General features: G+C 46.2%; 1 protein-coding gene across 1 annotated transcript; it reads right to left on the bottom strand.

The window, feature by feature from the left end:
- Nucleotides 1–153: 153 nt before the first annotated feature.
- Nucleotides 154–27,313, bottom strand: COPE (COPI coat complex subunit epsilon). The gene is made up of 10 exons (XM_063290844.1): nt 27,121–27,313; nt 22,969–23,031; nt 20,709–20,809; nt 18,135–18,287; nt 17,461–17,514; nt 7,515–7,596; nt 5,677–5,832; nt 4,357–4,425; nt 2,430–2,504; nt 154–1,006 (listed from the first exon to the last, which is right to left on the bottom strand). Exons 1-10 carry the CDS (start codon nt 27,226–27,228, stop codon nt 959–961), a joined length of 909 nt encoding a protein of 302 aa, XP_063146914.1. The 5' UTR covers nt 27,229–27,313; the 3' UTR covers nt 154–958.
- Between the last annotated feature and the right edge of the window lie 685 nt (nt 27,314–27,998).

The following is a 27,998-nucleotide window of genomic DNA, read 5'->3' as shown; positions in this document are numbered from 1 at the left end:
ACACACCGAATTGCAAAGCAGCCAACCACGTTTTAGTCCAGCGTGTCATGGGAATCAAACCTGTGTGAGCAATTTATGTCATGCAGCCCCCCAGAAGTAATCCTGGTGAGAGGAAGTTTGTAAATCCTTCAATAAAGAGATGACAAAGTCCAGTGTTTTGGGTGTTCCTTATTTAACAAAGTCTCTCTACCGATTAATAGAAATTTAGATTATGTTGTGAATCTTGGTGCTGCAGGATGATGGATAGTTCTAAAGGGTTCGCAAACTCTCACCATGGTTCAGCTAACCAGGATTATCATGCAAGCCCAGCCACTCTTGAATTTTAACCCTGCATGTGCCATTACCTGACTTACAAGAGAAATTGAGGACAAACTTCCCCAAGACAGTTTGGACTACAACTTCCATCATCTTAAGAAAGCAGCAAAATCACACTTTTTTTCACTACAAAGGAACTGCTGGTTAATCCTGTGCTTTGATTACAAATGAGAGAAAAAGAAAGGTACTTAAAATACCCAGGGAGGATCAGGCGTGTCCTGAAAAGGCCCTACGCTCAACTCGCAACCTTGTCTGTGAAAAGAATGCAGGAAAGAGCTATGGGAAGGCTTCTTCCTCAACAGAGATTTTGGGGAGCCACTTGGAGGAGGAACAGGCTCATTGGATCAATAATCTGATACAAAAGTAGTTAATATTTTCAAATTGGAAACTGTCTTGCAGGCAAACCTAATGGAGGATTTATTGGGAATGTTGAAAGGTCTGGCATTTCCAAGTCTCTATTCCACCCTACGTTTGCTTATAACAAGAGTCCAAAGATACTGGAGGAACGGCAGTGGAAAAAAAGGATTGTTTTGCTGCCTGTTGCCAACTTGGCAATGTCCAGCTTGTACAAGGGCAGAGAGGGTGATTCCTGCAAGACGCTTGGGCAGAATCCAACTTCAGGAGATGCTGTAGGCTTGAGGTATCATGCACAGGGAGCATACTGTAAGGCCAGGCGGTCAAAGTCATTCTCCTTTAAACACAAAGAAGGAGAGAGGAAAGTTTTCATTCTAAAGGGAGAAATAAATCCACAATGCAGCGGCTGAAAAGGCCAATACAATCCTGGGGTGCATTTACAGTAGGTGTGTGTCCTGGTCAAAGGACGTTAACAGTCCCGCTCCCCCCTTCCACCCCGAGATCTGCACTGGTTACTTCGCAGTCAGAGTGCTGTGTCCGGTTCTGGGCACGATGCCTTAAAAGGGACATAGAAAAGTTGGAGCTTTGGGAGGAGAAAAACGTAATGCCTGATGTGTTGAGTTTGCAAACGGGAAGAGGCATGAGAGGAATCTATAAATACCTGAAAGGATGCCCTTACTGAAGGCAAGACAAAGCCCAGGGGGTTGCACTGAAAAGAAAGGGGATTCGGGCTAAATCTCAGGAGGAAATTCCTGAGGGGAAGAGCTGTTTAGCAGTGGAACAAACTACCTAGAACAGTGGGGGACACCCACCCCAAGGGTGGTTTTCAAACGGCCTGGATGGCCTCCTGTCAGGGATGATTTGGTGAATTCCTTCACAGATCAGGTGTTGGCCTAGATCAGTGTTTCTGAACCTGACCGACTTTAAGACGGGTGGACTTCAACTCCCAGCATGCTGGCTGGGGAATTCTGGGGGTTGAAGTCCACCCATCTTAAAGTGGCTGAGGTTGAGAAACCCTGGCCTAGATGACCCTCGAGGTTGCTTCCAGCTCATCATTCTGGGATGGAGATCTGCCAAGATTGTGATGTCAGTCCAATAATAATGTGATAATAACCAAAGTACCCCTCTACAAAAGGGATTGTCCATTGTATTTCTGCGTGATCCAGAAGTCCAAGGAACCTCCACCGGGGGGGTGGGGGGAGCCAAGGATTCTGCTGAGCTTCCTTGCAACTGGACTGTTCAACTCTTGTGGGCATGCATGGCAGAAAGGCTATTCATTCATTGATTCGCTGGCTCACCCACTCACTCATTTGTTACATTTGCAAGCTGCCCAGCTGGATGATGACTCAGCGGGGTGTGCAATATACAAAGTTTAAAAGAAAGCCACCCATGCAAGAAAACATCCAGAGAAAAACAACCACCAACTCACAAATCAGGCTCACTCTAGCCCAAGGCCTGGGAAAAAAGGGCTTGCCTAAGTAAAAAAAAAAAGAAAGGGGCGGGGGATACACACTGCTTATTGCTTCTTTGCTGCCTGAGCAACCCCCAGAACTGGACTCGTGCAGGAATGCACTCTGTGAAGAGGGAACCATTATTTCACTTATTCCCAAGGTTACTTAGACTTGAGCCTGTCAAAAACACTGCTTTTATGGCATCATATGTAGGGTCTCACAATCTGCAATGCTTGGAAAACAACAAAAATGCCTTTTTAAAAAGTATCTATCAAGCAGAAGGCAAAGCAAGAGAGAAGAATGTATTACCTTAGCTTGATACTCCTTTATGAACGGATGGTTTTTATGGGCATCCTTGAGCTGCGACAGGTAGCGGTTTGTCACCTAAAAGAAGAAGGGACAGGACCAAAGCGCTGAACAACAGAAACAACAAAAAAGAAAGTCCCGTGAGCAGGGGGAGAGCAGATCCATGGAATGGGAACTGCGGGCCAGTCTTCCGTGTCAGCGGGAGACTGGTTGAGAACTGGGTGACCTCTGACCATTCCCACGCAATGGAATCCCAACAGACATGGCCGTGCGAGGAAGGATCCCAGGAGCGCTGCCCAGAAATACACAATGGATTTGGAAGAAGAGGGGCAGGGGTGGAGATCGGCTCCCTGGCTGCAGAAGCGGGGCCAAGCGCTGAGGAAGAAATGTCCCCGGCAGTTTCCTTTGCAACAGCTGGCTGAATGTGCACCAGCTGCCAGGGGAAAGAGGAGTCAAGGGGAAAAGGGAGGGCCAGGGCCCCAGCAAGGGGGAGAAACAGCCAGTTCCCACTCCCCCGTGCCAAAAATGGCAGTGGAGAGAGGAGCCAAACTCATCAAGGACATGGCTGCAATTAATTACCTTTAACAAGCAACTCTTAGATCTGAGAATCCTAGAAGTGGAAGGAGTCATTTAAGGCCTTAATTCAATTCTGTTTTAATTTAGTTTTAAGTTTTGAGTTTCAGTTTAGAAGTTTTAAGTTTAAAAGTTTTAAGTTTAAGTTTAATTCCATTCATCCACTAAAAGTAATCTGGATAGGTGGCTCTCCAGACGGATGGCTTAAAGCAGTGTTTTTCAACCTTGGCTACTTTAAGATGTGTGGACTTCAACTCCCAGAATCCCCCAGCCAGCATGGCTGGCTGGGGGATTCTGGGAGTTGAAGTCCACACATCTTAAAGTCACCAAGGTTGAGAAACACTGGCTTAAAGCCATCCAGCCAGATGACTCTCTTGAATAAAAATCTTGCAAAAAGAAACCCAGTAGGACTGGAAAGATACCCCAATGCAGAGAAAGAAATCGGCTTGATCTGAATGCCCACTGGGTGCTGAGGGTGTAGTGGTGTGGGTTAACAAGAATTTAATGGCTCCTTTGAGTAAGCAGGGTGAATTTTATTTTCGTGCTCTGCCTGGGGACTGTGGTGTTCTGATCCCTGAGGTTCTTGGTCCAGTTTGCAGGTTTGGGGGGAGGTTTTAAGGGGGGAAACGGTGCTCAATCCCTGCTGAAGTTTATGTACTTGTCCTGTCCCTTAGCTTTTCCACTCATGGAAACATAATCCGTTTTATTGGATTTTAAGGAAAGCAATTTTGCCCTGCTCTCCAAACCCTGAAAAAGGCGAAAACATGTTAGATCCAGCCATCTGGGGTAGGGGAGGATTTGGGGGCCCAGCCCTGGCTTACAGTTACCCTGAAGAGGCAGAAGTCAGTCACTGATTGAAGGAGAGATTCAGAATCCTGGTTTACGTTGTATCAGAACATTCATCTCCTCTAAGTAGAGCTTAGGAACACATGTAACATTTGGGGGAAGAAGATAGATCAGACCAGGAACCATGATGCAAGACTAACCGGGTCACACCACATGCATGGCCATGGTTTCTCATTTGGGGGTGGCAGGTCTTTTTTTTAAAATGGTGTATTGCAATCTTATTTGGCTTTTTTTCCTTGCACAATTGTTTTTCATTGTTAGTCGCAAGTACTCTTTTGCAGTATAGAAGAGAGAACTGGGGACTGAAAGTAGGCCACCCCTGGTCTGTACAAGGAGAAGGTGCAGACTGAATCTGGAAACTTTCCCGAAATGGTTGGGCTGAAGTGATAAAAGATAATTCAAGCTCTTTGAACTTTGATACTGGCCACGGAGGGAGATGGCTGCAGATATGGCCAAAAGAGTTGAAATTCTTTTTTTTTTCCTCCCCTAGAGGCAAGCAGATAGAGCTTACCTCTGGGGGTTTCCCCAGGTGTTGTGAGAGGACCACAAAGTTGATCAGAGTCTCAGGATGGCTGCTGTCCTGCAGGGAGGAGAGAAGCACAAAAATCAGCACTGAATAGGAACAGAATATGCCATGTTCTTCTAGACAAAGTTGCTTCATCAGTGTAGCTGAGGACTCTCTGTCCAGGGTTTCTCAACCCTGGCCACTTTAAGATGTGTGGACTTCAACTCCCAGAATTCCCCAGCTAGCATGGGAGTTGAAGTCCACACATCTTAAAGTGGCCAAGGTTGAGAAACACTGCTCTGTCCTGACTGAAAGTGATTCTTGGAGGGCCCAGAGCGGAGAAATTATCTCCCAGAACCTGGTAGTGAGATTCAACCAGACAGGCCAAGAAGGAATCAATTATTTTATTTTTCAGACGAGTGATGTGCAGAAACTGAATTAGCCACTGATCCACCTAGCCTAGGATTTATTCCAGTAGAATAAATTGTCCTTGTGTCAGATAGCTTGTAATTACCCAAAAGCCTCCTAATTTGAAACTCCCAGAACCCTAGGAATGGAAGGGGATTGTTTCAGCCATGAAGTCCTACTCAGGGCAGGAATCCAAATTTAAGCATCCCTGCCAGACAGCTGCCCAGCCTCTGCTTGAACGCATCAAAGCAATGGGGAACTCGCCACCTCCTTCAAAGCTTGTTTCCGTTATTGAACTGCACTTATCCTTAGGATTTTTTTTCTACTGCTCAATTGGAATCTGCCTTCTTTGATTTAAATCAGCGTTTCTCAACCTCAGCAACTTTAAGATGTGTGGTCTTCAACTCCCAGAATCCCTCCCAGGCTGAGGAACTCTGGGAGTTGAAGACTCCACATCTTAAAGTTGTTGAGGTTGAGAAACACTGATTTAAATCCCTTATTTGACATCTTGCACTCTTGAAGGGTAAGAGAAGACATCTCGATCTTTGGAGCAATACCCTTTTTGATGCTTGAAAAGCACTGTCAATCACATGTATCTGCAACTACAGGCCCTGCACAGTATGTCTGCTCATTTTTTTCTTTTTGCACTCAATCAATAAAAGAAAAATAAGGAAATAAAGAAAAAATAAGCATACTCATTTCCCTCCAGCATTCCCTGTAAGCTGACTTTTCAATCTTCTGATGATCCTTGTTGCCCTTTCTAGCACCTATTCTTGGATTCCTGATTTTTTCTAAAAATTGGGTGCATCTGTTGGAACTTCGATGCCGCTGCAGTTTGTAATGGATGCCTAGACTCCCATCCCACCCCCTGACTTGGATAGGATGGCTTTTCAGCCCAGTTTCTGGGGAAAGGCCCACCTTGTCGAGAGCCTCCTGGAGCACCCCTTCGGCATCTTCCCACTTGCCCTGAGCCATGTAGCAGGCAGCTTGGCCATTCAGGAGCAGCAGCGTGGGTGACCACTTCTCTGACATCTCCTGGAAGATGTAATAAGCATCTTGCAATTTTTCACCACCCTGCAGAGCAAGACATCAGGAAATTTTAAGGAGAGGAACAACGCTATTTTAAACATTCGGTCTACATGCATACAGGTAGTCCTTGACTTACGACCATTCATTTAGCAACCGTTCAAAGTTACGATGGTGCTGAAAAAAGTGAATTGTGACTGCTCCTCGCACTTATGAGCGTCATGGCATCCCTGCGGTGATGTGATCAAAATTCAGGTGCTTGGCAACCAGCATGTATTCACAGCAATAGCAGCATCCCAGGCTCATGTGGTCGCCATTTGAGACCTTCCCAGCTGGTTTCTGACAAGCAAAATCAATGGGGGAAGCCAGATTTGCTTAACGACCATGTGATTCATTTAATGGCTGCAGTGATTCACTTAACGGCTGCGGCAAAAAGGTCGTAAAATCAGGCACAACTCACTTAGCAACAAAAGTTCTGGTCCCAATTGTGGTTGTAAGCTGAGGACTACCTGTATTCAGGGTGAGGGTTTAGTGCCTCAGAAAGCCCTCCTTCCCCATAAGTTCAGTGCTGAGGATTTAAACCATTTCAGGATTATCACTTAACACGAAAATACTTCTGTTGGGAGAGCCACCATCAGCTGGAGGAGAATGATGGTGGACTAGAGTATGCTTCCCCACCTTGTTGACTCTCAGGTATGTGGACTTCAACTCCCAGAATTCTCAGCAATGGCCTTGATGTCCAGGGATTTCTGGGAGTTGAAGTTCACAATTCTTGAAGTCGCTAGGATTGGGAAGCCTGGTGCGTTTTCCTTCAGAGTCTGGATGGTCATCCGTCAGAGATGTTCCAGTGGGAATTGTACTAAATGACCTCTGAGATCCCTTCTAACCAGAGAATTGGTCAAGCATCCAGCCAAGAAAAGAGAGGGGCATTGTCACTAGAGCCACTTTGCAATTGTGGAATTCACCAAGAGCTGAGATGCAAATATTATCAGCTCAGATGGATTCAGAAGGGAGGTTAACTTGTCTAATCTCTCTTCTGAACCCACCTCATCTGGTGGTTTTTGCATCTCAGCAAACAGCAGCGCTTACCAGCCCATCGGAAGCAGAAAGTTCACTGCCAACCCCTGCAGGCATCAGGGCCTTTCCAAGCAACTTACTGGCTACTGGTGGGAGACAGGCAGAAATTTGGTCTGATCCAATAGGATCATCACTCTAAACAGCACCTCTGAATGGGTGGGAGCTGCTGGGGGGAGGGGAAAGGGGAAAGGGAGCAGCCATTGTCTCCATACCTTTCTGGAACTTTTACAAATGCATTAAATTGACCCTGAGATTGGAGTGAAAGGCCAAAGGAAGAGGTTTGTTGGCTATCTCACCACAGCTCAGTGTTTTTCAAACTTGGCAAGTTTAGGGTATGTAGACTTCAACTCCCAGAATTCCCCAGCCATAGCTCATCACAACCCATTTCGGGCAGAGCTGTTTCTTCCCCCCAATAGAAAAAAAATTCTATTGGCTATTTGTACCCAGCATAACAATGGTAAACTGCCAGCCCCAACTTCCTGATAACTTGGGACTGCATCTCCCAGGATTCTTGGCTAGCGTGGCCTATCTGTGGGAATTCTGGGAGCTTCCGTTCCACCATTTAGGTTCCCCAGATGCCTGAAAGTTGCTTGACTTCACCCCTGCTACATCTAGCCTCCCCTTAGTGCCCGACTGCAGTGGATGGCACCCACCATTGCCAGGTTCACCCACGCAGTTGCCAGCTGCGTCAGCGTTGAGTCCTCATCTTGCTCCTGCATCTTCTTAAGCTCTTTTCTGAAGAGAGGGAGGAAAGTAGAGGGGGGCACGTGAGTGGAAAAAGCACCCCAGGTCTCTTGCTGGTCTCTCTGCAGGGTTCAGGGTGAATGTCACATGGCAGACAACTCATGGGACAGCAGAAGCCGCCTTATTTTGTACTGGCAGATCACGATTGATTTAAAAAATTATTTCAACTTCAAGCAACTTCACACTGAAAAAGGCTGCTCCATGGCAATCGGGGTTAAAATGGCAGCAGGAGCTGGCCATGTGGGCACTCCGATAGCCTGTCTCCCAAGTCAATGGGGCATCCAGAAGCAGTTGCTACAGCCAGCCACCGTCATGTGCTACAGAAAAAAGCAATTCCCCCTAGAAATCCACCAAAACTTCCGCAGGTGGAGCAGCCGCAAACCCTTTGTGACCTCCCTATCTCAGCTCCTAAACTGCCAAAACAGAACGATTGATTTGAAACTTTTTCCTTATTTACCCAGCCAAAGAAACGTTAAGCCTACACTCCTGACTTTCAGCCAGCCATCTCTCCCCACCAGACTCACACAAATCAGCAAGTTCCTATGGCAGGCTGACCATATTCAAACCGTCAGAGCTTTTAAGGATGAATTAGTCCCCGACCTCCTCACTGGGAAAGTGACAAATGGCCATGGCCCTGCAGATAAGAGTCGTAATTTGGCCAGCCATCCCACAACTTGGAGGGAAGAAGTAAAATCTATAAACACAGAACTCATACATCCGAGGAAAAAAATCAGCAGACGTCAGAACAGCAATTCTGGCGAGCCCTCCCAGTGCTGGTAGGGATATTTATTTATTTATATATTTACTTAAATCCCGCCCTTATTATTTTTGTAAATAACTCAAGGCAGATAGGGGAGATGCACCAACTTAATACACCTGCCCCACCGAGCTCCCTCTCTAAACCATCTAATACTGACAGCGATGCCTCCGAGAGCGCCACACCAGCAATATTGGGGTGGGGGGTCCCCTATGGGGACCAAGGCAACCCCAAGTGCTGGCACCCAAATGCTACTTGGATTTTATATCTATTCTCTATTAATATTGGTCGTTTGTATTGCAAAACTGAGGTACTTTGGCCACATAATGAGAAGATGCTGATGCATCTTGGAGAGCATCTGGAGCATCTCCATCCCTGGAGAAGATGCTGATGCTAGGGAGAGTGGAGGGCAAAAGGAAGAGGGGCTGACCAAGGGCAAGGTGGATGGATGATATTCTAGAGGTGACAGACTCGTCCCTGGGGGAGCTGGGGGTGTTGACGACCGACAGGAAGCTCTGGCGTGGGCTGGTCCATGAAGTCACGAAGAGTCGGAAACGACTGAACGAATAAACAACAACAATTGTATGCGTTTTATGGTTTTAATTGTCAATTTTATTGTAAACCGCCCGGAGTCCCCCTTGTGGGGGAGATGGGCAGTGACAGAAATTTGAAAAATAAAAATAAAAATAAATAAATAGAGATTTGCCTTGCAAACAAAACAAACCTCAACCAAGCACTACAGGAACCCAATTTGGAGGTATACCCTCATATGCTACTAAATCTTTTTTATTTTATTAAGAACTTTATTCAGTTTCAACATATATAGTTGCAATACGATATAAAAAATATCGAAAAGCAAGAAAGGATAGCTAAAGAACAAATATTGTACAAAAGATTCTCAAAGTGAGCATACAAAAAAACCAACCCCAGAAATGTTTCTCTTGGGTTTGATGGGGAAGGAGTTAGAGAAGCAACATGGAACTTGGAAAACATGGAAAATATGATTACAGCTGCAAGGCTTCTATACGCACAACGATGGAAAGATCCACAAATACCTACAGTGGAAGACTGGATTACTAAACTAACGGATTTGGCCCAAATGGCAAAGCTAACAGCTCTAATAAGAGAGAATACTGTCTCCGGATTCATCGCCACTTGGCAACTACTTTTAGACTACTTGCGTGTGATGGAAAAAAATGAAGCTTTAATTATGGGCTTTAGTGACTAAACGGTTTGCTTTGAAAGAAACAATGTTAATATGGTCTAATTACAGGTAAGAGATTATATCTCAGATTGTATTTATACCTGTACTGGAGAAACCGGAAACCATCTTTCATTTCTTCACTTTTATAGCCTCATCTGCTTCCAAATCTGAGGGGCCTCCCCTGATACTGCAGGAGCCTGGTTCACAGGAGAACCAGCTTCCCTCCTCTTTCACTCGACAAGAGAAGGGATGCTCCCCCTATCAAAGTGTTGGGATCTCTGCTTGCCAGGGATCCACATTTTGCTGCCCACGCTGCACTGATTCTTCCTCTGCCAGAAGTACAAGCCACCCTGCCCCCTAACAAGAACAGAGGCTTGACGGATAAATAGAGGGCAGAGAAGGGAGAGCAGGAACTTGAGGGTACCCCACTTCCCACCCCCCCACGGAGGGAGACAAAATTACACCCATCTCAACAAACAAACAACAGGAAGCCACTTGTTATGGTTGTTTAATCGTTCAGTCGCTTCCGACTCTTCGTGACTTCATGGACCAGCCCACGCCAGAGCTTCCTGTCGGTCGTCGACACCCCCAGCTCCCCCAGGGACGAGTCCATCACCTCTAGAATATCATCCATCCACCTTGCCCTTGGTCGGCCCCTCTTCCTTTTGCCTTCCACTCTCCCTAGCATCAGCATCTTCTCCAGGGTGTCCTGTCTTCTCATTATGTGGCCAAAGTATTTCAGTTTTGCCTTTAATATCATTCCCTACAGTGAGCAGTCTGGCTTTATTTCCTGGAGGATGGACTGGTTTGATCTTCTTGCAGTCTGAGGCACTCTCAGAATTTTCCTCCAACACCACAGTTCAAAAGCATCGATCTTCCTTCACTCAGCCTTCCTTACGGTCCAGCTCTCGCAGCCATATGTTACTACGGGGAACACCATTGCTTTAACTATGCGGGCCTTTGTTGTCAGTGTGATGTCTCTGCTCTTAACTATTTTATCGAGATTGGTCATTGCTCTTCTCCCAAGGATTAAGCGTCTTCTGATTTCCTGACTGCAGTCAGCATCTGCAGTAATCTTTGCACCTAGAAATACAAAGTCTTTCACTGCTTCTACATTTTCTCCCTCTCTTTGCCAGTTATCAATCAAGCTGGTTGCCATAATAGGGGTTTTTTTGAGGTTTAGCTGCAAGCCAGCTTTTGCACTTTCTTCTTTCACCTTCATCATAAGGCTCCTCAGTTCCGCTTCGCTTTCAGCCATCAAAGTGGTATCATCTGCATATCTGAGATTGTTAATGTTTCTTCCAGTGATTTTAACTCCAGCCTTGGATTCCTCAAGCCCAGCATGTCGCATGATGTGTTCTGCGTACAAGTTGAATAGGTAGGGTGAGAGTATACAGCCCTGCCGTACTCCTTTCTCAATCTTAAACCGGTCCGTTGTTCCGTGGTCTGTTCTTACTGTTGCTACTTGGTCGTTATACAGATTCCTCAGGAGGCAGACAAGATGACTTGGTATCCCCATACCGCTAAGAACTTGCCACAATTTGTTATGGTCCACACAGTCAAAGGCTTTAGAATAGTCAATAAAACAGAAATAGATGTTTTTCTGAAACTCCCTGGCTTTTTCCATTATCCAGCGGATATTGGCAGTTTGGTCTCTAGTTCCTCTGCCTTTTCTAAACCCAGCTTGTACATCTGGCAATTCTCGCTCCAGAAATTGCTGAAGTCTACCTTGCAGGATCTTGAGCATTACCTTACTGGCATGTGAAATGAGTGCCACTGTTCGATAGCTTGAACATTCTTTAGTGTTTCCCTTTTTTGGTATGGGGATATAAGTTGATTTTTTCCAGTCTGATGGCCATTCTTGTGTTTTCCAAATTTGCTGGCATATAGCATGCATTACCTTGACAGCATCATCTTGCAAGATTTTGAACAGTTCAGCTGGGATGCCGTCGTCTCCTGCTGCCTTGTTATTAGCAATGCTTCTTAAGGCCCACTCAACCTCACTCTTCAGGATGTCTGGCTCTAGCTCACTGACCACACCATCAAATATTGTTATCCTTCGTATACAGGTCTTCTGTATATTCTTGCCACCTTTTCTTGATCTCTTCTTCTTCTGTTAGGTCCTTGCCATCTTTGTTTTTGATCATACCCATTTTGGCCTGGAATTTACCTCCGATGTTTCTAATTTTCTGGAAGAGGTCTCTTGTCCTTCCTATTCTATTGTCTTCTTCCACTTCCGCACATTGCTTGTTTAAAAATAATTCCTTATCTCTTCTGGCTAACCTCTGGAATTTTGCATTTAATTGGGCATATCTCCCCCGATCACTGTTGCCTTTTGCTTTCCTTCTTTCTTGGGCTACTTCTAGTGTCTCAGCAGACAGCCATTTTGCCTTCTTGGTTTTCTCTTTCTTTGGGATGTATTTTGTTGCCGCCTCCTGGACAATGTTGCGAACGTCTGTCCAGAGTTCTTCCGGGACCCTATCTACTAAGTCCAGTCCCTTAAATCGATTCTTCACCTCCACTGCATATTCCTTAGGAATATTAGTGAGCTCATATCTAACTGATCTGTGGCTCTTCCCTAATCTCTTTAGTCTGATCCTAAATTGTGCAAGAAGAAGTTCATGATCTGAACTACAGTCAGCTCCAGGTCTTGTTTTTACCGACTGTATAGATGTCCACCACCTTTGGCTGCAAAGGATGTAGTCAATCTGATTTCGGTGTTGTCCATCTGGTGAAGTCCATGTATAAAGCCGTCTCTTAGGTTGTTGGAAGAGAGTGTTTGTTATGCAGAGTGAGTTGTCTTGGCAAAATTCTATCAGCCTATGTCCTGCTTCGTTTTGTTCTCCCAGGCCATGCTTACCTGTAATTCCAGGTGTCATTTGACTGCCCACCTTAGCATTCCAGTCTCCTGTGATGAAAATAACATGTCTTTTAGGTGTGTTGCCCAGTTGGTGCTGCAGATCCTCATAGAACTGCTCTACCTCAGCTTCTTCAGCATCTGTGGTTGGGATGTATATTTGGATCACTGTGATGTTAGGTGGCTTGCCCTGAATTCGAATTGAGATCATTCTATCATCCAAGCACTGCTTTAGCCACTTGACTATTAATTATGAAGGCTACTCCATTTCTTCTGTGCTCCTCTTGTCCACAGTAGTAGATCTGGTGGTCATTTGATGTGAAGTGGCCCATTCCAGTCCATTTCAGTTCACTGACACCCAAAATGTCTTATCTTTAATCTTGACATCTCATCCAATTTGCCCTGGCTCATAGATCTTACATTCCAGGTTCCAATGGTGTGTTGATCCTTAGAACATCGGATTCGCCGTCCACCACCAGCACCGTCGGCCGCTAGCCGTCCTTTCGGCTTTGAGCTAGCTGCGTCATCACGTCTGGGGCTAGTTGAACTCATCCTCTGTTCCTCCCCAGTAGCATTTTGACCATCTTCTGACCTGGGGGTCTCATCTTCCGATGGTATACCGACATATCTCTGGTTGTACTGATCCATTTAGTTTTCACGGCAAGAATACTGGGGTGGGTTGCCATTACCTTCCGCAGGGATCGTATTTAGTCTGACCTCTCTGTCATGACCTTCCCGTCTTGGGTGGCCCTTCACGGTTTAGCTCATGGCATCATTGAGGTGCTCAAGCTCCAGCACCACAACAAGGTAACGATCCTTTGCTGAAGAGGAAGCCACTAGTCCTGCAAAATTTACCCACCCAGCTCCTGGTTCTCAGTGCATCTGCTTGACATCCAAGTGACCAGCATAAGGTTAGGGCCCTTCTAACCTGCAATGTGGCTGGGTGGTTGGTGTGCACAAGAGATCCCTGCTTCACTGACTTCCTCTCCCGCCACAACATCATATTGATCCAGGAAACACGGACTGCTGACATCCGAACTGACGTAAAATGGATTTCGCTTGTCTCCATGGGGACAGAACCGGGGGGTGGGGGTAAAGCACGGAAGAGTGAAAGGGGGCTTGGGGATCCTAGTCTCCACTACGCTATGTGCCATATCAAGGCCCCTCCCCCCACTCAAGTCATATGCCAAGTCAATCACTGTGCCTTGTTGATAATAAATGCTTACATGCCCCCAGTGAGGCAGAAACCCCAGATCAGAGCCTTGTGGGCTGAACTGGAAACTGATGCTGCTGATCTTGTACTGCTGAATTCCAATGCATTTGTAGTCCTGGGAGGGGGCCTCAATGCTAGATTGGGCCCCAATGGCCACACCCTCCACGCATGGCACACTCCCTCCTGACCCTTCTCGGAGAACTGTAACACCCTCACCCAAGAGCTCTGCCAGCATCTAACCCGCAGTAACAGTGCACCCTTGAAGCAACAACAGCACCACTCCAAGGCATGGTTTGACTAGGTAAAGGTAAAGGTTTCCCTTGACATTAAGTCCAGTCGTGTCCGACTCTAGGGGGCGGTGCTCATCTCCGTTTCAAAGCCGAAGAGCCGGCGTTTGTCCATAGACACTTCTGTGGTCATGTGGCCAGCATGACTAAACAGAATGCCGTTACCTGCCTGCCGAAGCGGTGCCTATTAATCTACTCACATTTGCATGTTTTTGAACTGCTAGGTTGGCAGGAGCTGGGACTAGCAACGGGAGCTCACCCCGTCACGCGGATTCAAACTGCCAACCTTCCGATTGGCAAGCTCAGCAGCTCACCAGTTTAACCTGAGTGTTAATGCCAAAAAAAGCACTTGCTGCCACTTACCAGGCTTATGTATCCAACACTACACTGACAGCTGCACAGGACCCCCTCCAGCAGAAGCGATATTACACACAGCTGCTGGCACTGTGTGTCAGAAAGCCGTGAGAAACAACGGGAAGCAGTCAAATTCAAGCAGTCAGATCCAGTGACTCAGCCACCTTCTGGCATATCGCATCATGCTCCCAAAGAAATGGTCTGTCTGTGGTGGACTGTCACGTCCCCCCAGGGACCTGGGAGGCATACTTCCAGGAACTCTACATGGACATCTCTGTCGGAAGCAGACGCCCTAGCCAAATTGTAGAAAATCTGCCCATGTGGGCACCGGTGACAGTGACAGAGATCAAGGATCTTGTTGCTCAGTTAAGACCAGGGGAGGCCCCAGGAGAGGAACGAGTCCCTCCAGAGGCCATTAAAAGCAACTTGGACTTCTGGACCCCCACCTTGGCCTCACTTTTTACCTGCATCGACACTTACAGCCGAGTCCCTAAGGATTGGGGGCTTGCAATCATTGTCCCTATATACTGTATAAAAAAGGGGGAAAGGATGGTCCTGCAAATTACAGAGCGATCAGCAGCCTCCTCAACACGATCAGCAAACTCTGTGCAAGACATCTACAGTGGAACTTCCAGGACTGGCTGGAACAAGAAAAGATACTTGCAGAGGAGCAAGCCAGCTTCAGGGAAGGCCGATCCACCATCGATCAGGGCCTGGTACTCCCACACCTCATCGAAAAACACTCCTCCCACAACACAACTTCCCTTTATGTGGCCTTCATAGACTTCAAAGCAGCTTTTGATTCCATATCCCGAGCTAAGCTATGGGAAAAACTGGAGGCCTCCTCAGTTGACTGACGTTTACTTTATTTAATACGTATGCTTCGTGAAGGAACCTCACTCAGAGTAAGATGAAACCCCCAGGGCCATCTCACCAGGACCACTGGAACTGAGAAAGGCGTCAAGCAAGGCTGCGTACTGGCCCCTCTCCTATTCAATTTCTGTATCAACTCCACGGTGGGCCATCTCTGCAACGAGAACTTCCACTCCCCAAAATTTGCTGGAAGACACATCCCTGTTCTCCTCTATGTGGACGATGCAGCAATACTCTCAAGGACACCCGTTGGCCTTAAAAGAGCACTGAGAGCACTAACACAGTACTGCAGGGAAGACCAGCTAGAACTCAGTTATCAGAAAACTAAGATCGTGGCCTTTGCCAAAAGGCCCCTCCTGGAGCACAGGCGGCCACAAGATTGAATGGGTCTCATGTTTCAAATGCCCGGGAGTAGTCCTTCATTCTGCCAGCAGTAGGGAAGCCCAAGGGGACCACGTTGCTGAAATTGCACAGAGGAGCTCATCTGCCATTCTCAAATTCCTCAAGTCGAGAGGTGGCCACTATATACCTGCAGCACTCCAATTATTCGAAGCCAAGCCAATAGCACATCTTCTACGTGGTGCTCAGCTGGCCCCATCTCCACTTTTGCACCATTAGAACTTGTGCAATCCACATTTTTAAGATGGGCTCTTCAAGCCCCAAAATGTCTCTAATGCCACCTTGAGACTAGAGGCAGGCCTCATGAAAGTGGAGGCCAGGGTGTGGGTCGCCACATTCAACTATTGGCTCAGATTAGCCCTTTCTACCCTTGGCCTTGCCCCCCCCATGAGGGATGATTTTCAGTCCACCTGGAAACAGGCAGTGGCAACAAAAATCTCATCCCTGGCTCCTCTCCAGGTCTTCTCCTCAGCATGGGATAGGATCAGGGCAAAGCACCCACCGAACAGCATGCAGCAGACACAGAGGGCCATGGGGATCTAGCCAGGACCCCAACCTTTCCCGCCAGTGAATCCAGCAGGTATCCTGCCTCCCCTGTGACATACTTAACTAAACTCGAGGCACCCAACCACTGGAGGGTCTTTACTCTGGCACGTCATGCCCTCCCCTCAGCTGTCCTTGAAGGCTGATACAGGAAGACTCCTTACCCAGAAAGACAAGGCCCCTGTGACTCTGGTCACATAGAAACAACAGACCATGTGCTCTTCCAGTGCCTGTATTATAAAGTCCCTCCTTGTGGGGGGCAGATGGGCGGTCTTAAAAATTTGATAGATAGATAGATAGATAGATAGATAGATAGATAGATAGATAGATAGATAGATAGATAGATAGATAGATAGATAGATAAAAAGAGACATTTGAACTAGCCTCATTCTACCATTATTGCATAAATACCCAGGGCGCTCAGGACGATCTTACACCTTGCTGCTGCTGTCGGATTCCAACCCTGCTTGTTGTTTATTCGTTCAGTCGCTTCCGACTCTTCGTGACTTCATGGACCAGCCCACGCCAGAGCTTCCTGTCGGTCGTCAACACCCCCAGCTCCCCCAGGGACGAGTCCGTCACCTCTAGAATATCATCCGTCCACCTTGCCCTTGGTCGGCCCCTCTTCCTTTTGCCCTCCACTCTCCCTAGCATCAGCATCTTCTCCAGGGTGTCCTGTCTTCTCATTGTGTGGCCAAAGTATTTCAGTTTCGCCTTTAATATCATTCCCTCAAGGGAGCAGTCTGGCTTTATTTCCTGGAGGATGGACTGGTTGGATCTTCTGGCAGTCCAAGGCACTCTCAGAATTTTCCTCCAACACCACAGCTCAAAAGCATCTAACCTCCTTCTCTCAGCCTTCCTTATGGTCCAGCTCTCGCAGCCATATGTTACTATCCAACCCTGCTACAATGTACAATATTGCCAGGTTCTGCGCAGCAGTGCTTAAAATTCACCAGATGATGATTGGTGCCATAAACTAATTTTAAATGAGCATCTAATCCATCACACTAGAGTGTTCTGTACTGATACTTTATGCTCCCCTACACCCGTCTCATGCTCCTACCCCTTTCAGATTTTTTTCTTTTGTTTTAGACTCTTGTGACACACACACACACACACACACACCCCTATATTATTTTTTAGATTTTAATGTATTTTCTATGCTTTTCACTGACAGTACCCCATCCTCCTTATGCTGGTCTTTGACTGTAATAAAGATCTGATTGATTGAGCACCCTTACACATATACATATAAATAATAAAAATTATTATTACTATTAAAAATGATAAAAAATACAGTAATTCAATTCTCGTCAATATATTTTAAAACAGGCAGGATGGGTGATGCTGACGGATTGTGGAACTTACCGGGCCAAATCCAGACGATCCAGTTTTAGTAGGATCTGGATGGTCATGGCCATGCTAGGAAGAAAGAGAACAGTTTTAGGGCCTTAGAGCTGGGGGCCACAGGTGATTGCACGCCCTTAGACTGAGCTGGTGTGCAACTAAGGGGTCTTTCTGGACTAGTGGCTCTTGCTAAAGGAGCAGATGGGAGCCATGGCTAGCCAGCAGGGCCTTTGCACAGATCTATCTTGTGCACCAACCGAGCAACGGGAGGCTCTGTTCATGGCTTGTTGTGCCTTAGTAATTTCTATTTCTCTGACTTTACCTTTTTGTGTTATAGCAAGTTGTTAATAAGTCAGTAGTTTAATCACCTGGACTAAATTTGCAGAAAGATGACTCACAAAGTAAATTAAGGAAAGGAAGGGGGAAAAAAAGAATCTCCCCATGGGGAAATGTATCGTTATTTGAGCACATAAGGCTGCCTGAAGCAGAGTAGAAAGCATTTCTTACCAACTGGATGTAGGATTAGGACAACGGGATGTATAGATTGTGATTCAACTTAACTTCTTTTGACGGGATGAGCTGTAAGTCCTTCTTTACAGAGACACAATTACTCTAAAGCCACTGGTGGGAAGCGAGGATGGGATACAGGCTTGTGCATGGTGCATCTGAGAAGACAAGGGGGCAAGTCTGCTTACCACTCCAAGCTGTCGCCCTGGTGAAGGGCCCGGAGTGCCGCATCAGGATTCTGGTCATGGAAGTAGACTGAAGCTGCCATCAGCAGGAAGGTGGTGTTAGTGACCTCCATGCTCTTGGCCATCTTCTTATCTGACTCTGCCACAATTGCATCCCTATAAAGACAGAAGGGGAAGGTCAAATAAACCTCATTGTGTGGGGTCCCTGGTGCTTTCTGAGCTTGGTTGTTTGCTAGCAGACATTTTGTTGCCTGACTAGGCAACATCTTCAGTGCTAGAAGGGAGTGGGGTTTGCTCCCTGTTTATATATAGTAGCTTGCTCTGACAATGTCAGTGGGGGTGTTGCTCTCTCCTTGGGAGTTCCTTGATTAGGTTGTTGTTTACTGCTTGATTGTTCGTCTGGTGTTAATCCTGGTGTTAATCTTTGCTTATCTGGGTGTTGATTGCTGGCAAGGAGGTGTTCTGGTCTTTTTGTTTCCTTTTTTAGCTTTTTTATTGTCTCTTTTGAGTGGTATGTAAATCTTGTTTACTTCTACATGCTGGTTGATGGCTGACTTGTCTGAGTGCCAAGCTTCCAGGAATTCCCTAGCATTTTTGGATTTAGCTTGGTCTAAGATGCTCAGTTTCCCAGTTGAAAGCATGGTTGAGTCTGTAAGCAAACAACTAAGGTCAGAGAACACCAAGGACTCCACAGTTCAACCCTGAGCTAGATATTCTCTTCTACTGAAACCTCATTGTCCCCCAAAATGGGAATAATCCAGATTCTCTATGAGCAGCTTTTCAAAGGCCAAAACTTCCTCCCACAAGTTCAGCAGCAGGAATATTAAAAGCATGGAACATCCTTGACACATCATTCTAAGCTGCTCTGAGCAGAATCCAGAAAAGCATCCCATTATCTCATTATTTCATTTCTGGCTACCCAGATGAAGGGAGAAAAGGAAGACTGGGCCCTATCTTTCTTTTCTGATTCATCAGGAGAGCTACTCAATTTGCCTTGGACTCACCTGCTTATTTACCACACCACTTAAAATTATCTTCTGCTTTGTTTATTTTTATTTCTCATATTTCTACACCGCCCATCTCACAAGTGACTTTGTTCCTAGGAAAGCTTATTAATTTCTAATTTGCTCCCATGCAGTCAGTGCTTTCCTAAAAGATGGAAGATATGTGTAAGTTTCATAGGGAGTACCTGTTTTTTTTTTAAGGAGAGGGATTAACCACTGTGGTTTATTCATTTATGCTAACAATCTTCTAAGAGTCTGAGGGACCACCTAAACAAATCGCAGCACCTGATAAAGCTGGATAGACATGAATGCAACCTCCTGCTGTAGAGGTTAAGTTCACACAGTCACGCTGAACATAATATGATTTCTTCAGTTCTGGCATGGCATGTTGTGTCCATCCAGCCAATCGGCATTTATTCAATAAAGCATGGATGGGAAACCATGGTTCAATTCAATATGTGAACCAGATTTCTTTTTTTGAACCAAGCCAGCTTCTTCCACCTGTTTTTGTCTTGTTTACCATTGAAACTGATGAAGAATTCTGGAGAATTAAAAAAATACGCTATTCTGGGACTTGGGGGTCAACCTTATAAATAAATATTCTTACACAGACATCAGCATTTTTCTTAAGACCCAAATGGCTGCATTTGCTTTTTGACAAGGATGGAAGCAGAGGCAAAGGAGAGGACCTTTCTATCAAGCCAGGTGATGAGTTTTTAAAATTTAAGCGTGCCTGTTTGGCCAGCAACAGCAACTTTCCAAAGTCTGAAGAAGATGAGGTTTTTTCCCTAGGTGAGCTTGGAAAAAGACACGGCTGCTTTAATGAGCCTCAGGCAGCTGCTGCCACACTCGCTTTCTCACATGTTCTCAAGTACCTTTTCCAAATCAAATCTGAAGCATTGCACAGTCCTACCTCTTAAGGAAGGAAAGGTTCTGCAACAGAAAATGCGCCTCCCCCTCTGAAGCATTCCCATACATGTGCAACCTCCAATTCTTGTGAAGGAGGCTAGCTGCTTGAAATGCGTATCTTCATTTTTAAAGTGCCTAATGGCCATTTTATTAGTAGAAAGGACTAAGTCTGCTGGGCAGGGCAGGTGAAGGAGTAGCACTAAGACGATACCACGGCAGGAGTCAGCACCAAGTCACCTTGGCTATCTCAAAAAGCTGACCCAGTCCCCTCCAGCCTGTAAGAGAACCGCCTGGATGTATCGTGTAGTAACCAAATGCTGAGCTTGATTCAAGGAAATCCTCACCTTTTACTAAGGCGATACCATTATTTTTAAAGCATGCTTTCCAATGTTGTCTTCCCTACATATCCTGCCTTGTGTATACAAATATAATTTAGGGCACCCACTTAAAAAAAAAAAAAAAAAATTCCAGTCTGTTATTCTCCATAGAATCAGCGAATCCAATTTAGCGAGCCAAAAGATGCTTTGCATATACAACCTGTAAAAATCCCAAGGTGGAAAATCTAAATGTAATTCCTACATTTAGGAATTAAATTTAGGAATTTAGGAAGAGGACACAGATTTCTCCTTGCAGGAGATTGTTAACACTCAAATCCCAGACTCACCTTTGGTCCTCTTTGGAGAGATATTCAGCAAACATCCGCACGGCCTGGAGCTCCGGACAAGCCCTGGGCTTGATTTCATCCAGCACCACGCCATACTTGCGCTGCGCAAAGCAGGAGGAAAAAGAGATTCCCATTTCTACCGAGAGCAAAACTGAATGTTGCAGGCAAGATAAAAGGAGTCTTTAATGCTAAGCTTTAAGTTGCCTTAACAGTGAGCAAGCACCCAAAATGCAAATGTACGTTTCAATTGCACTTGTTCCCGCTGCAAAGGTTCCTACTAACAAATGATGGGACACTCCACCTTTGGTTTGTCAGCATGTCATGTGAACTAGGACCACAGCCTTCTGCTTCTTGGAGAAAGAGGCTTAGGAAAAAACCAAACACGCTGTGGCTTGTTCCTCTGACTATTCTGAGAAGAACAATGTGGAACATCTAAGAGATATGTGCAGCTACTTGGATCCAAAGCAGGAAAGGGACCCCAGAAGGGTGTTGCCAGTTCCCTGCAACTGTAAGTACCTTCTTAAGGAAGCTGCATCTTTCTCTGGGCATTAAGGAAGTTTGCAGAGTAGCCTTGCAGTCTCAGGAATTAACTGCATGTTTGAGTTAAAGAGCATTAAGGCGAAACCACCTTGTCATGCCCTTTTTGCACCTCCGTAACGTATGCATTCCTGAAAGTGTGCAGCCATCACATAAGCCCAGGAAAAGGTGTGGCTTCTTTAAGGGGGAACCAACAACCGTAGCAATTGCAGCCACGAACACCACCCACCCCACCTCCAAATCCCTAGCTCCAGGGGCATCTGCAGGGTATGGTCAAAAAAGTCAAGATGGGGGCCATGGTGGTATGATAGAATCTTCACCTTGCCATCTTGACTTTACTGACCATGCCCTGCAGACATCCATACCCAGCCCTCAGTTTAAATGGCTCTGTAAATCAGACTTGGGTAAGTATTTGGTGTCCAAGGGCAGCACTTCACGTTTCAGGAAAGGATGACAGTCACAATGTGGGTGGGGCAGTTTGAAGGAGCCTCTTTTTTTTTTTTTAGTACATATCTTAATTTCAGGACTCAGACAGCAGTTTTTGTGTATTGCCCACCTCAGCATGGTAGGAAACTGTCTAAAGGTAGTCCTCGCTTAACAATCATTTGTTTAGTGACAGTTCAGATTAATGACCAGTCCTCACACTTACAACTGTCACCGCATTCACGTGATCACGATTTGGGCACTTGGCAACCGATCTGCATTTATGACCGTTGTACATCTCGTGGTCACGTGATCGCCATTTTCGACTTTCCCAGCCAGCTTCTGGCAAGCAAAATCAGCATGGAACCATGTGATTTGCTTAATGACCATGTGGTTCGTTTAACACCCATGGCGACTCGCTTAACAACCACCCCCAAAAAGGTTGTAAAATCAGGTCAGATTCGCTTAATGACTACTTCACTTAGCAACCAAAATTCCGGTCAAAATTGTGGTTGTTAAGCAAGGACTACCTGTATTCTCAGCCACATTGTGAGCTGCCCAGAGTTGTTTGGAGTCAGGAGGCATCTAAATGAAATGAAATAAATTAAATTAAATTATGGCCAATGGGGCTTCAAGGCATCTAAATGGGGACTCAGAAGTTGCAGGTGGCCCACCTGTCCTCAACCACCAAAGGGGCCTTTGTCATTTTATCATACCCATATAGGAGAAAAGTCAGCAGGCACAGCCTGAGCTGTAGATCCTGCCACATCAATCATTTCCTGCCAAGACAAATTCTGGTTTAGTGTGAATTGGCCATGGCCCTCTTGAAACTGCTCCCAGGCTGCTAGGATGACACCTCTCCCTCAGTTTCTGTAGGTTGCTATCTTGACATCAATCAAGAGATGAGCTTCCCTGACGCTTCCCTATCTCTGCTTCACAGGGAATCTGTGGACAATGGTTTCTAACCCCCAACTCCTGGGGCTGATGGAAACTGCAGTCAAACAGCAGCCCGAGAACAAAAGATTCTCCACCTGGGGTCTGGAGGAAGCTCCTAGAATCTGGATTAATAGCTAGCAATCAAAGGAGGCTGCTGTCACCAAATACAGGATTCAGGATATTGTCAGTTTTAATAATGAGCCCCTTCAGGGAGTTAAATTCTGATTGAAACTGAACAGTGAGGAAAGCCACACAAAAACACAAAACTGCACATTTCAGTCCAAGGTGCACATAAAGAAGATCAGATAAACCTGGCAGCTGCCATTTTTGCACTTTCTCAAATCATTTGATGAGCCTGGCCTACCTGTGCAATGTATGCACGGTACAGGAAGATGTCCCTCTCTATTTCTTTTTCCGGACTGGATGGCTAAAAAGAAGAAAAAAAAACCCCATTATTTCCATAACAGTACACACATACGCACAACAAAGCACAACCCCCCCCCAAAACCTCAGAACACCTTAAGACCAACAAATTTCTTGCATTATCAACTTAATTATAAAAGATCTACATTCTGGATGCAGTGATTTCTAGATACCTTCTTTTCTTAATTGAAACTTTATTAAAAAATTTAACATATAAATAAAATCTAAAAAGCATGAAACAAAAAACCCGCAAAGAAAGAAAAGGAAACTAAAAAGGTGTGAAATGACAAAGAAAACTACTACAGAGTGACTTCCGACCTTCTACAACAAAGATACACATAAATCAATATCCATCTCTTACTCCAATTTAAACTATGATAAACATTATTTCTATACAGCATTTCAATTCTCAATGCAACATTCCCCTCTAAAACAATTCTCCCTCCCATTTAACAAACATAAAAAAACCCCTTCAAACATAGTTTTTCACCTGACTGGTGGACTGAACAGGTGTGCCTGCGGGCTCAGCAGGCAGAATTGACAATATGGCCGTTTTTTGGGGCTCAGGCAGGTTTTTCCTGAAGCCCAGGAGTGTTTTTCCAGAAAAAGGAAAACACCTGGAATCACCCCATCTGTCTTCCGGACGGCTGCTTGCAGCCAGAAGATTGCAAACAGCGTTCACGCTCAACTGGTAAGAGCAGCCAGGAGGCGGGGACATCACCATTTCCAAGCCGCACTGTGGCCTTAAAGGGACCCTAAGACCAGCCACCTCATTTGTAAATCACCCAATTTATATTTCTTTTAAGTACGTGTACCCTAAGAGAGGCTTCTACAGCAAGGAGAAGCGGGTTCTCTTGGTGCTTATCATTATTTTGGGGATCAATTTTTTTAAAAATTCTTTTTAAGTTTTGGACTTTGTTTTCCATCCAAATATTAAGGAGGACTGAGAGTAAATAATTGTCTCCCTGTTATTATTTTTGTACTAAATTGGAAGATTTTCCTACACGTTGAATCGGCTGTTTTGAACTTTCCGTTTTCTGCTTCTGCTTTCCCTGGGGAACTGTCTGCATATCTCACTTTCGCTTGTGTAAACACACTTGAGAATTCTTTCATATCTTCAACTTTCGCTGGTTAAGCTCCTGGGGGGCGCCATAATCTACTGCTTGAGACATGGAAGAACGATGAGTGCATTTCATTAGAAATTATTGTAGAATTAAGATGAGCCTGAGTAGTGATTTAAATCAAATTCATCTTAGGAAGAATTTAGGAAACTGGACCCATCATAACATAACTGGTAGCAAATTGCATTGTTAAACTGCAAAGTGAAAAGAAGCAACGTATTTCTTTTAAGGTAATGATGCATCTGATCATGGCTAACTGAGTGATAGTTTAATATCATTTACTGGATGTACAAAACAACAGTGAATGAACCACACGGGCTATGTTTGCATAACATGCTTGGCTAAAATGCGGTTGGATAGTTTGTTGCTCAGTGTATTGAGTGAACTCAGCCACCACCTTCAGTGGCATTTAAATCACTACTTCAGTGTTCAATATCATTGAATAACCCCTTTGATTCTCCTGTTAAGGAAGATGGAACTAAGGTTCTCTCTAATTTCCCCTCCACTCTAGGCATAGTTTTTTATAACTCTGAGTGTGGGCGGTGGTTGGGCTCTACCAGTGCCAAGAGTGTGAGCTGGTGCACTGGGGGGGCCCACCGTCGCCTTGTGATTGAGTTGCAGTGTGGTTGTGTGAACGAATGGAAGGGTCCCTATCCTTAACCAGTGATCTTAGGAGCCCAGGAGTGGGGGCTAATGGACCTCGAGATCCCGGGGGTTGTAGGGCGGGGCAGGTGATTGAGGTGGTGACGGGTAGGGGACGATATGACGGGAGCCAGAGGGCGGGTCATCATAGAGGAAGACGCCCCTGGTGCTTGTTACCTGTGGCGTGTTCTGGCCCTCTGTGCTCGAACCTGGGTCCTGGACAGCAGACTCGTGGTTGTCCTGACTTTCGGCTGCTGTTCTGTAACGCCAGGTCAATAAACAAGAAGGCCCCCCTCATATGTGACTTGATCACAGAAGAGGGGGCAGACATGGCGTGTATTACTGAAACCTTGCTGGGCATGGAAGGAGGTGTTGCTCTTTCGGAGATATGCCCGGCTGGGTTTCGAGTCTGGGATCAGCCGCGACCTCAGGGCAGGGGAGGAGGGGTGGCTGTTGTCATCCGAGAATCTCTAGTGGCTGTCAGGGGCCCTGCTCCACAAGTGGCCGGGTGTGAGACCCTGTTCTTCAAGCTGGGTTCTCGAGAACAGTTGGGAGTGTTGCTACTGTACCAGCCTCCCTGCTGCATGGCAACCTCCCTGCCTGAGCTGCTGGAGGCCGTCTCAGGTTTGGCAGTGGAGTTCCCCAGGCTTATGGTGTTGGGGGACTTCAATCTGCCTTCCCTGGGGTCGGCCTCGGAAGCAGCCCTGGAGTTCATGGCTACCATGGCAGCCATGGGCCTGTTCCAGATTATTCAGGACCCGACTAGAGACAGTGGCCTCACCCTGGACCTAGTTTTCTTGTCGGAGCAGTGGCAAGATGATCTGAGGGGAGAATTACAGCTTTCCCCTTTGTCATGGTCGGATCATGCCCTGTGGCCTTGAGATACTCTCGTGCCGCCCCCTCCGCAGGGAGGCAGGACCCATTCGATTGGTCTGCCCCCGGCAACTGATGGACCCGGCTGGGTTTCAGAGGGAGCTGGGGGTTATACCCGAGTCTCTCCTGCACAGTCCAGCGGAGGCCCTGGCTGCTGCCTGGAATAGGGAGGCGGACGGAGCCTTGGACAGGATTGCACCTGTGGGGCCTCTCTTGCCCACCCAAACCCAGCACTCCCCGTGGTTTACGGAGTTGCTGAGGGTTATGAAGAGGGTTAAGAGAGGCCTAGAGCACCGCTGGAGGAAGACAAAAGCCGAACCCGACCAAACACAAGCTAGAGCTGCGATTAAGGCCTACCTTGTGGCGGTAAGAGCGGCAAAGTGCCAGTACTTCTCTGCTCTTATTGCATCCGCAGAATGCCACCCGGCGGCCCTGTTTAAGATTACCCGTTCCCTTCTGGGGAAAGGGGAGTCAGACTTCATTTACCTTTTGATAAATTAATGTTGTAATCCTATACTCATTTACTCAAAAGTTAACCCACTGAATTAGTTGGGCCTCACTTCTGAATAGTGTGTTTACGGAAAATTCTCTGGTTCCTTGATAATCTTCGGTACAACGGTATTCAGGACCATAATGAATAAAACCATACCCAGCAGTTCAACTGCAGTGGAATCATATATTCAAACAAAGGCATTACAATACCGGTAGCTTTGATAACATCTTTTGCCTAATGCTGCTTAGCATGAAATTTACTTTTCTGCTGCTGCAGCAACAGGCTGAACCGTCCATCATAAGTGCAAAATCTCTTTCCCAGTCTTGTAGTGACTAAATTCAATCTGCACAGAACAAGTGCTTTGCCCCAGAAAGCACCACTTCTTTGTTCTGGCCCACAACTGCAATCTTCATGTCTCTCTACCCAAGCCTGGGAGCGTCCAAACGCATTGGACTACAAATAATTTCATTGGGGTGATGGGAATGGCCATCTTACATTTCTGGTGAAAAGGGAGTTGGGAAAGGCTGCTAGAGAATATCCAAATGGAAGAGAGAGAGAGAACTTGTGACTGGCAATGATTCAACAGGTGCTGCTTTCCCTAAACAGATACAGGGAAGGCAGCATCTCTTGGATTAACATTTTCATATACAATGCAGCCTATATAAAATCAGTACTTTGACCCAGCATATAAATAATCCTAGAATTGCAATTTAATTGCCCCCCCGGTTGAACCTGAGGCCTTCACTGCATTACAAGGGACATCATCTGGCTGAGGATGATGGGATCTGTAGTCTAATACCGTTACGGAGCACGACGTCGGAAAAACTGGCGAGGGGATATCCAAGTGGGAGAGGGAGGAGTAGAAAACACTCGTGTCAGGCAGTGATTCAACGGGTGCTGCCTTCCTTTGCTCATTTTTCAGAATTTACCCCGAGACCCCGCTCAGCCCCTGCCTCCGCCTCACCTTCACTCGCTGCGCCTCGTTGATGGCCGCCTGCGAGGCCCCGATGTAGAAGTTGTTCCTCACGTCGAAAAGCTCGTCGGCCTCGCCTGAACCCGCCGGAGTCGCCATCGCGCGCGTCCCTTCAAGACAGCCGCAAACCCGACACGTCTTCGCCTTCCTTGCCCTTCCACGCAAGGCACTGTGGGAAACGCCGATTGGCTGGCTCTCTTTTGCCCCGCCTGACCGGAGGCCGAGAGAGATCAAGACGGACCAATCGAGAACAGAAGAAAGATGATTGGCGGAAAGCTTCCTGGGAATTGTAGTCAGACGAAGAAACATACCCGCCACCCTGTCCATAGAGATAGAAATTAGAGTGGTACTCAGACCAAGTTATACTCTAACCAAGATCCGTGTTACGGCACTAGTGAGAAAAAAGCCTTGCATCTAGTGGGATTTACTTCCCTGGTAGCCTTTTAAATACAAAAAATAATTATCACGTTTTTGCGTGGAAAAAATCCAGAAGAAAGCTATTTTCGTTGTTTCTGTAGGCTTCTGAATAGTGGTTTTCTCATTCTCAAGAGGAACCAAAGAGCCCTCCCTGTCTAAGACTCTTCAAAAATACTAACTTACAACGTCCCTCGTCTATCCTAGCTTCGAGACTTATTATTTTTGCGCTGGGGTTGATGAGCGCCACCAGGGACAAGAGCTGTCTATGGGAACTTCAATTTTAGACGCTGCCTACAGATCTACCTACCATAACTCTACGATAAGGCTCTTTCTCGAGGCTGAGAACACCTGGGAATCGTAGTCCAACCACGCAGCGAGCCTTAAATGGCTTCTGAGAGAAGCGCCGGCAATTAACGTCACAGCTTTCGGTGGAAGATGGGTGGTGACGTCAC

The sequence above is a fragment of the Candoia aspera genome, chromosome 1 (assembly GCF_035149785.1).
Source record: "Candoia aspera isolate rCanAsp1 chromosome 1, rCanAsp1.hap2, whole genome shotgun sequence".
NCBI classification, from domain to species: Eukaryota; Metazoa; Chordata; class Lepidosauria; order Squamata; family Boidae; genus Candoia; species Candoia aspera.
The sequence above is the reverse complement of the archived record's forward strand: the minus strand, read 5'-3'. Positions and strand labels throughout refer to the sequence as shown.